This window comes from Myotis lucifugus, unplaced genomic scaffold, assembly GCF_000147115.1.
Source record: "Myotis lucifugus unplaced genomic scaffold, Myoluc2.0 scaffold_3, whole genome shotgun sequence".
Taxonomy (NCBI): domain Eukaryota; kingdom Metazoa; phylum Chordata; class Mammalia; order Chiroptera; family Vespertilionidae; genus Myotis; species Myotis lucifugus.
The window spans coordinates 6543925-6554339 of NW_005871051.1; the positions used below are offsets into that span (position 1 = coordinate 6543925).

At 40.8% G+C, this 10415-nt stretch overlaps 1 protein-coding gene across 1 annotated transcript in view; it reads right to left on the bottom strand.

Moving 5' to 3' along the window:
• Nucleotides 1-8610, bottom strand: part of C2CD6 (C2 calcium dependent domain containing 6) — a 59792-nt gene extending 51182 nt beyond the window's left edge. Inside the window, exons 1-4 of the mRNA XM_023763150.1 lie at nucleotides 8491-8610; nucleotides 5741-5827; nucleotides 2362-2413; nucleotides 923-1083 (exon numbers count right to left, since the gene is read on the bottom strand). Of these exons, the coding sequence (XP_023618918.1) occupies nucleotides 923-1083; nucleotides 2362-2413; nucleotides 5741-5827; nucleotides 8491-8610 (420 nt within the window). The remainder of the gene's footprint in view (nucleotides 1-922; nucleotides 1084-2361; nucleotides 2414-5740; nucleotides 5828-8490) is intronic.
• Nucleotides 8611-10415: the final 1805 nt, after the last annotated feature.

Sequence of the window (10415 nt, forward strand, 5' to 3'; positions counted from 1 at the left end):
GGCTTCTTTGGAAAAATATCTCTTCAGATCCTCTGTCCTTTTTTAATTGTCTTTTTTCTATTAAGTTGTATCAGTTCATATATTTATAAATATTTGGATATTAACCTTTTATCAGATATATAATTTGCAAATATTTCCTCCCATTTTGTAAGTTGTGTTTTCATTTTGTTGATGAGAGATGTATACTCTCATTTTGCTAGTGAGAGTATACATATTTGAGGGGATTACTATAAAGACTGAAGAAATTAATGCATGCAAAAATAATTGGAGAGATTTTATATAAGAAAAAAGAAAAAGGGGAGATGAGAAAAAATGGTGTGCTATGAACGGAATGTCTCCTCAGAATTCATGTTGAACCCTGAACCCCCAGTGTGATGGTATTTGTAGGTGGGGTGTTTGGAATGTAATTAGGTCATGAGGGTAGAGCCCTCATGAACTGGATTAGTGCCCTTATAAGAAGAGGCACAAAAAGGATGATCTCTTTGCTCTCTGCTACATCACTACAGCAATGAGCAGAGGGCCAGCTGCAAACCAGGAAGCAGGCTCTCATTAGACAAAAGATCTGCCATCACCTTGATCGTGAACTTCCCATTCTCCAGAAAGATGAGAAATAAACGCTTGTTGTTTAAGCCACCCAATCTATAGTAATTTGTAATAGGAGCCCAAACGGATTAAGGCAGGGTAGGCAATGGGGGATTAGGAGGGTAAGAGCAAGACAGAGAAAAAATGCATGTGTGATAAACCCCATACAGTAAGATCTCATGGAAAAAGACCACCAAAATTGTGCATTTTACAGTAACCTATTTATTTTTTTAAAGGGTACTGTTTTTGTTTCTTTCCTATCCCTTCCCAAAGGATATAATTAATGTAGTACATTTGAAACAAATGTATTCTTATATCTAGGAGAAAACGTCAACATTACCTGTACAGAAAAATACTTCACTTCATCAAACTTAATCAGAGTTTTCCTTTCATTAATGACAAATGGTATATTTTGGGGTAGCAAGCTACACAGTTTTGTATATTTCACAATGTTGTTTATAGAGATACGAATGAAAAAATTGTTCTTGTGCTGTACATCGACTGAAAACACATATTTAGGAAGCAAATTTTGTTGTAATTAAACAATAACACATTATAAAATTAATCTATTAAACAATTCAGGCTAAAACTTAAGAATCAATCAAATAAATAAAGAGGTAATTGTAGAACACATTAAACAATGAAAAGTCCTTTAAGATAGTATTTTTGCCCATCAATGTTAGGTACAATATAACTAGGAAAAGGTAGATTCTTTCTTCGATCAGTTCTCATATTTTTATAGTCACATTTCCATTATAATTCCCTTGCAAATTTTTCTATATTTTACGGTGAATAAGCATTTACAATATATAGTTGAAAATTTTTGGTAAGCATAATTATATAGAAATTTTAAAAATATGTCATTTGAGAGTAATTTCTTTTTAATTTTAGGACAAAATTTAAGGCAGCATTCTACTTTAATTCACTACATACTCACTTATACTATATTGGCTTGTTCTTTTACTTTTCATAGCACTCCATTAAAACAATATTTTTTCATCATTTAACTAATTATCTTCAAAAATCTCTTTATGTAGAATTCTTTTCAGTAATCACTTATATAAAAAAGAAACACCAAGTCTTCATAATGAGACTGGGTTTATGCCATGATAAATCCAAGAAGAGGTAGGTATTCAGCTTCCTTAAGGGTACCAAGGTAAGCCTCCCCCCATCCCCCCACCAAGATAAATAAATCCGTTTTAAGAGAAGCACAGTTATTTCTTAGAAATGAATTAGTAATATATATTCCAAGAAGACATAATATATATTTTCCTTTAACTCAGATGGTGATTGAGGGTTACTGATGCTAAAAATCTTTTGTCACTCTCCACATCCAGGAGCGACATTTCTTGTTCTCTGCTCTTGAGTCTCGCCTGGACCAGTGACTGCTTTAACATGCAATGGACTTGACCAGGCTGGGACTAGGAAAGGCACTAGTCAGGGTGCAAAATTTAAGGGGACACCAACAACTTCAGTAATGAAAATAAATAGTTTTTTAATGTAATATAAAATAAAAATGAATAGAGAAAAAAATAATGCCAATCTTCTAGGCATTTTCACTAAAGCACCAGACTCATAAATGAGTTATTTTACATATTCCAGCTTTTCTGACCTGCGATAATGAAGCAGGAGTACCACCCAGTGAGTGCACATATAGTGATTAATAATAACATAGTTAATATTCTAAGCCATTAAGTCTTACAGTGTCTTATAATGTAGTAATATCTAACTGAAATAGTGATATATGATCATAGCATGATTCTTAAAAAGAAAGGATACTCTTAGGTGTAAAATGACTGCAGTTCTTTACATGAATAGCCAGACAGCCAGCCTATAACAATCAAAATAAAAACACAGTGAATACATTTTAAAAGTAACTTTTCTTCCATTTACTCTACACCAAACTACATATTTTTTAAAGCTCTACTTTGTTAGTTTTTCTCATTTGAAATATTGTTTCTCACTAGAAATCTCTAGTGATTGGAAAACACCAGAAAGCAGAAAGAGAGAAGAAAAACAAGCAGGATTTGTTTAAGATAAACCTAAAATGAACAAGAATACAAAACTAAACAATGGTTCATTACCAACTTAAATCCAACCATCACTCTTTGAATCATTTTTATTTTATATTAGGTAATAAGTGGTAAAATGTAGCATCTTTCATATAATAATAAGAAATATGCCTTGCTTGAGATAAGCTTTTTTATTCAGTATCCTAAAACCACCTTATTCATTCAACAATCATTCATTAACTATAACATGTCAATGGCTATGAAATATTCATTCTCTCTTACAGAGTGTTTCTAAATGTTGAAGAAAATTATATCTTGTGTTTAACCTTAAAATTAAATACAAAATGAGTATAGGAACACTTGAAAGTAATATGCAGGATTAGCCAAATATATTTAGCCATGTTTGGCTTAAAAAGAAAAAAAGTAAAAGCAACAGCAATATTATATTATACATTATGAAACAATATAAATGGCCCAATAGTATTTTTAAATGTAATTGGCTTTAGAACAATACAGAAAAAGATATTAGCATCCAATATTTAACTAAAAGAATACTGTATCTCCCCTGGCCAGTCTTCTCAGTGGTTACAGCATCAACCCACAGACTGAAGAGTCGCATGTACCCTGGTTGCAGGCTCCATCCAGGGTGCCTGTTGGGGCATGAGCAGGAGGCAACCCATCCATGTGTCTCTCTCACATCGGTATTTCTCTCTCTCTGTCTCTCCCCTTCCCTTCTACTTTCTCTAATAATAAATGAAAAAAATGTCCTTAGGTGAGGATTAACAACAAAAAGAATACTGTATCTGAATGATGAAATTCTAAAAAAAAATATTATGATCTACTTTTTAAGGAAATATAGGTACAAAATATTATGGTAAAGGAAAGATTCTAAGTTTTCAAATTTAAAGGAGGGGTAATGTCCATTGTATAATGTAGGGGAGATTTAAACTGGTATTGACATAGGTGATTCTACGAATCATTGTTTACTTATTAAAATTGGGTTGTACATAAGGAGGATAAACAGGAAAGTATAGCTATAATTTTTTATTGTATAATTCTATACAATGCAAATCAATGGCGGCCTGCCAAGTATCTCAACATGAAGCCATGGGTAGCTACCTTCATCTTTCCTATCTTTCAATAGCTCTTTATACTTTAACATAATGATCCACATAATTTAGAAAACAGATTTAACACTCAGAAATACAATAATGACCATTCACAGACTGCAGATAACAAATGTTGCTACAGAATCTGAGACCCACCTGTGGCCCAAAACATGTCAATATCTTCAATATCTTCACCCCCAAACACTCTCAAACATGCATTTAAAACAGGAAAGCAACCAGAAAGCTATTCACAAAAGCACTTTTTTTCTTGTTTCTTTTTGTTACTGTTGACACTATTACGGATGTCCCCATTTCCCCCACTTTGCCCTCTCCACCCAGCCCCCTTCCCTCCGGCCATCACCACACTGTCGTCTGGGTCCTTAACACAAAAGCACTTTGTGTCCAACTTTAAGATACAGCCTTTTCACATTTTTTTTTCTGAAAATGGGCTGTGACTATCAGAAACAGAGGTAATGGTTGTCATGTTATCATTGTTGACACATGTGCAAACCTTGCCAAATATCTCAAATCACAGAACTTTCAGAGAGGAAATGGCGTGACTAAATCATGCCCTGGGAGGAGCTACCAACTACGTGCCAAACATCTCTGTCAACAACTTCCAGTGGACCTAAGAGAAGCCTTTTCATGTCTAGCAACATGCAATTCAAATAAGGAAAATACAAACTATGACGTTAGAAAGCGTGAGTGAGATCGGAATGGTTTTCAAAATGTCAGTTCTAAAAAGATGTAGAAGTCATATTCAAGAGTATGGATTACGGAAATCACTATGTCAACATAATGACATGCATAATTGCTTATGGCCAAAAGTGATTTCAAAGAATCTTTTCTAAATTTAGATTCAGACAATGAAGGCTTATTCTCCAACTTTGTGATAGAAGAAAGTGTTACATAATTATACAGATAAATGCACATTATGGTCATTTTATAAAAACAAAAATGTATACATTAATATAACCTTACTATTTACCCCCCAAAAAGGTGATGTTAAATTAATCACGTTTTTTAATCAAGAAAATGTATTAGTATCCTGTATAATAAATAACTTATATGCAAATAGACCAAATGGTGGAACAACCAGTGGAACGACTGATCGCTATGATGCACACTGACCACCAGGGGGCAGACGCTCAATGCAGGAGCTGCCCCCAGCCTGGAGGCCCAGGCCAGCCAAGGCGGGTGCCAGCGGGAGGCCTCCCATCCCCCAATCACCCCGCCAGTCACCCTACAGATCAGCCCTGATTGCCAGCCAGGCCTAGGGACCCTACCTGTGCACAAATTTCATGCACTGGGCCTCTAGTTCATATATAATAGGAGCTACAGAAGAGAGATAAGAGAACCTTTTATTTCATAGCTATTAACTACTCTAATGAGGCTCAGACAAAAAAGACAACTGTAAAAGAATACCACAGTGTTTGGCAGTTCTAAATGCACACAGATCCTCGTGTCCTATACTCTGTGGCACCCAAAACAGAAAACAGATTTTTCTGTTCCTCAGCCTAAATATTAGGTGTTTGTGCGTATGTGTTTGATTTTTTCCCCCCTGGGGTTTATTATTTTTTGGATGAGAGAGGTGAAGGACCAATTTTTAAACTGTAGCTCAAAGGTAACTAAATCTGACAATAAATACAATCATCTGAAGCAATACCAATTCTAGGCCCCATTAAAAATAAAATACCGATTCTAGGCCCCATTCTCAAATTCTAAGTTAGCAGGTCTTAGGTGGGGCCTGAGAAGCAATGTTTTTAAAAATTATTCCAGATGATTCTTATAAAACTTGACTTTAGGAATCCCTAATATAAAAAACACTTTTTCTTTGAATCAGGATGTTTTCCATAATTTCAGTGATCACTAGAATGCTGTTCTGACTCATAAAAATGAAACAAATCAATGAGTATGTTATCAGAAAGTACCATTTTCTATGCATACTTTTGATTACCAAATAATAAAGACTAACTAGTTTTAATGTAAAATAAGAAATAACTTATATGGGTTTACTAAGGACTAAATCATACATACCACATCCCCAAATGGCACTAAATTTTCTGGATTAGGTGTTACTTTTGCTTCTTTACTTTCAGACCCTGTAAAAGTTTTTCTCCGCATCTACAATGTAAATAAATCAAGACTTTAGAAGGCAAAGAAGAATATAACTGAAAGCTATTTCAATTCAATTTTGTGAGTCTCTAGTATCAGGTATTATATTAGGAAGTGAGATCTTAATATGACTAAAAAACTCATCCCTACCCTCAAGTTTATCAATAAGCTAGCAGAGAGCAAAGGAGAGAAGTACACTGTCAAAACAATGAGTTCTTAGCTTAAAAGGACCATCGTTACCACATTCCAGTCTTAATCTTCCAGTCTCAATCTGGAGTAGGTACTGTATCAGACAAAGAGCAGTGATCCTATTTGCAAATTATCCCAATATTCCTTCAGTTATCAGCCATGGAAGAAACTGGAATTTAATCCTTGGAATAGTTAGTACACGGGATGAAGCAGTGAACAAATGGTTTGGGGGTTTTAGTTATGATTCTCTCCAGAGTAACTTCACTAACTGATACTTGTGGGTTGGTTTTTAACTTTGTTCTAAGGGTTCTAGTCACTACACACAATGGTGTGTTTTAAAAATTATAAGACATTTTTAAAGAGAAAGGGAGAAGGGGGAATGGAGGGGAGAAGCAAGAGGAATAGGGAAAAACTGCCTATTAAAAATATAACTAAGCCTGGTGGTGTTTCTAAGTGGTTAGAGCATTGGCCCATGCAACCAAGGGTCTTGGGGTTCAATTTCCAGTTAAGGGCACACACTTGGGTTGCAGATCAATCACCAGCCTGGTTGTGCACATGAGGGAAGCAATCAATTGGTCTCTTTCTTTCTTTCTCCTCCCCCTTCTCTCCCTCCCTTCCACTCTCTAAAGAGCAGTGGAAAAAATATCCTCGGGTGAGGATTAACAAACAGATAAGTAAATAAATACATATATATGTACACACACACACACATATACACATATGACTTAAAAATTGGCATTTGTGACAACACGGGTGGATCTTGAGAATGTCATGCTAAGTGAAATAGACAGAAAAAGTTAAGAACCATATGATTTCACTCATATGTGGGATATAAAACTGAAAGCAACAAATGAACAAATAAGGAAAGCAAACAAAAACTCAGAGACTCAGACAACAGTATGGTGATTATTAGAGGGAAGGGGGGAAGGGTAGTGAAGGATTAAGGGGGTCAAATATATGGTGATGGAGGAAGATTTGACTTAGGGTGGTGAGCATCCAATACAATATACAGATGATGTATCATAGAATTATACTCTTGAAACCTATATCATACTATTAACCAACTAGAGGCCTGGTGCACGGATTTGTGCACCGGTGGGGTCCCTCAGTCTGGCCCACTGGGATCTGGCTGGAAGCAGCTCTCTGACATCCCCCGAGGGGTCCCGGGTTGCGAGAGGGCGGTTCTCGGGTGACGCACCCCGAAATCTGGTTCTGGGTGCATCACCTGAGAACTGCTGCTGCCAAGAGACTGCAGCTCAGCAGCTCCTGCATTGAGCATCTGCCCCCTAGTGGTCAGTGCGCATCATAGCTAATGGCTGGTCGGTTGGTTGCTTAGGCTTTTATACATATAGTTATATTGATGTAACATACAGAAATTGATAAAGAGAGTGGTGGAATAGAATAGAAAGCCCAGGGGGGAAAAACCCAAATACATACGGCAACATAGTATAAAGGTGACATCTCCAGTCCTAAGGGCCAATATGTGTTTTTTAAAAATATATATTTTATTGATATTTTACAGAGAGGGATAGAGAGTTAGAAACATTGATGAGAGAGAGACATTGATCAGCTGCCTCCTGCACACCCCCTACTGGGGATGTGCCAGCAACCAGGGTACATGCCCTTGACTGGCATCGAACCCGGGACCCTTGTGTCCGCAGGCCGACGCTCTATCCACTGAGCCAAACCGGTTAGGGCTACGTGTTGTTTTTAAGTAAATGATGTTAAGACATTTATTTGGAAAAAGAGAAGAACCTCAGGAATCGAAAACAAGGGTAACTGGAGTTTCTGGAGTCTGGCCCTCTAACACATACATGAAATCCCAACGAGGACGAGGCTGACATTCACTGCCCCTGGTTGTGCTCTGCGCTGTGAGCACTTTATATCCTTCCCTCCTCCGGTGGCTGGGACAACCCTGCACGCAGGGCGGCGATCACCGTGTTCCTCCAACGGGCAGTAGGCGAGGCTCTGGCAGGTCAGTGAGTGCCACGAGCCCACAAATAACTCGTTCTCAGGGGTCACCACCTTCCCTCCCTCCCTCCCTGCCGTCCCTGGCCCTCCGGGTGGCCGGGGCGGGGACGGGCTCCCCGGGGCGGGGGAATGGGGTGGGGGTGTAGGGGTGGGGGGACACTCACGTTGGGCTGCCTGTGCCCGGGGCCCTTGCGGCCTGGTCCTGGGCAGATCAATGGTCTTGCCTTCCTCCTGGAAGGGTCGGCCTGGAGAAAACGCCGACCCTCGGACGGGCCTCGAGTTTCCCGGGAGTTGCTGGGGTGGCTCCTCTGAAGGACGGGGGCTCTGCGCAGGGAATGGGCCCGCCCGCGTGGTGACCGGCCGCGCTGGAAACCTCAGGCATCTGCGGGGGAAACCCATCCGTCCATCCTCCCGGGCGGGTCTGTGCCTAACCGACTGCCCGCGACTGCGCAGGCGCAGCCCGCCCGCCCCGCCCTCCAACCTCCCACGCACACGCTCCTGCACACGCTCACGCACGTGTACACGCTCACGCACGTGTACACGCTCACGCTCACGCTCATGCACACGCTCACGCACTCGCACACGTTCACGCACATGCACACGCTCACGCACTCGCACACGTTCACGCACATGCACACGCTCGCGCACTGCACACGCGTACAACACTGTGCGACCGCACGTCTAGGCCGGCTCCTTGCAGGGCTGGCTTTGGGGGTGCAGCCTTGGGAGCCTGGAGGGTCAGCTTGGAGCGCTTGCCCAGGCCATGCCAGGTCCAGGACGAGGAGTCAGGCCTTGCGGGAGGCAGCCAGGCTCCCCAGCACGTGATGGGTGTCGGACACCTTAGTGCGTCTTGTCTGCCCCTTAACCCACCGGAGCCCCCCTCCCTGCGCCGGTTCTTCCCGGAGACTTACAGTGTTAGTCACCACTTCCTTACACTGTTCCCCGAGTTCCAGATGCTGTTTCCCACAGACTAGCCCGACATCTTTACTCAGCTGACCCCCGACATAGCACAGCGCTTGGACATGCACCTTCCCTCCCAGGCCTCCGGTCCCAAACCCATTTGAACATAGCAATGTTATACCCACAAACGCTAAAAACGTCAGACACATGTTTGAATTCTAACCCCAAATATTTGAGCCCTACTCCTCTTTATGGCACCTAGTGTAGGGCATCTCACACAACCATGACTGCAATGGTTTATTCATGGGTCTCCCAGCCTCCTGTCATCCACCCTTTCCATGATTTCACCTTTAAAATTTAAAAATACAGTTTACTTTTTAAACAAACAAAACCGGAAATGCCAGAACTTCTTTATCGGCCATAAATTGGATTTTTTTAAATATAAATTTTATTGATATCAGAAAGGGGGAGAAACATCAATGATGAGAGAAAAATTATTGACTGCCTCCTGCACACCCCGCACTGGGGATCAGCCTGCAACCTGGGCATGTGCACTTGACAGAAATCGAACCTGGGACCCTTCAGTCCACAGGCGGATGCTCTATCCACTGAGCCAAACAGCTAGGGCTAAGTTGGAATTATTTAATGCAAAAACCGAGGGCCTCCAAAATCATTATTAACTGTTATTCTATTTGGAATCTATTTTTCTTGTATTCAAGGGCCAGCTCCAAGTTCAGCTTTCAGTTAAGCCATAAAACCCCATACACATACCCCAAATGCAGAATTAACCGCTGTCTCCAAGTTACCACTTGGTATAACTCATTAGTGGACTCATTAATTGTTAATTTTAAAAAAAAAAACAGACCCCGGCCAGTGTGCTTCAAGTGGTTGAGTGTTGACCCAGGAACCATGAGGTCACCAGTTCGATTCCCAGCCAGGGCACAATCCCCCACATTGGTTTTCTCGTATTTATCCTTCATAACATTGTTCAGATGCGGCGAGCCTCAGCTCAAGTGAGCGTGGCTTCCCTGAAGTTTGCTGACAGTGAAAGCTGGGACTGGCAGGATGCCAGCACCTTCACAATTCTGTGAAAAGGGGGATCCCTTTTCAGCAACTCCAGCCTTACAGACAGCAAGCCGCTCCTATTATGATGCTTACACCAAATTTAGACCTATTCTCAGAGCCATGCATTTTTATCATCAATTGGTCCGGCCTCTTCCGTTCTACAGCATCCGGCTGTTTGCTAAGTGGGGCTGGCCCACTCGTTCTCTCGATGTGCCCAGAGCCTTTGAGACACCTTGCCCCATTGAGCCTTATCACTGTCTTGAGCTCCAGGGTTTCACACCAGTTGAGGCACCACCGGACACAGCTCTGAAGAGACCTGTTCCAGTGAAGGACACCTCACGAGTGGGATTTCGAGAGCCAAGATCCCGCTGACAAAGAGCCTGAGAATAGATTCAGTGAATTTCCACGCATTCTCCTCGTCATACAAAAACAGAGGCAGTGGGAAGGGTTCTGCAGAAGTCAACTGAGTGTT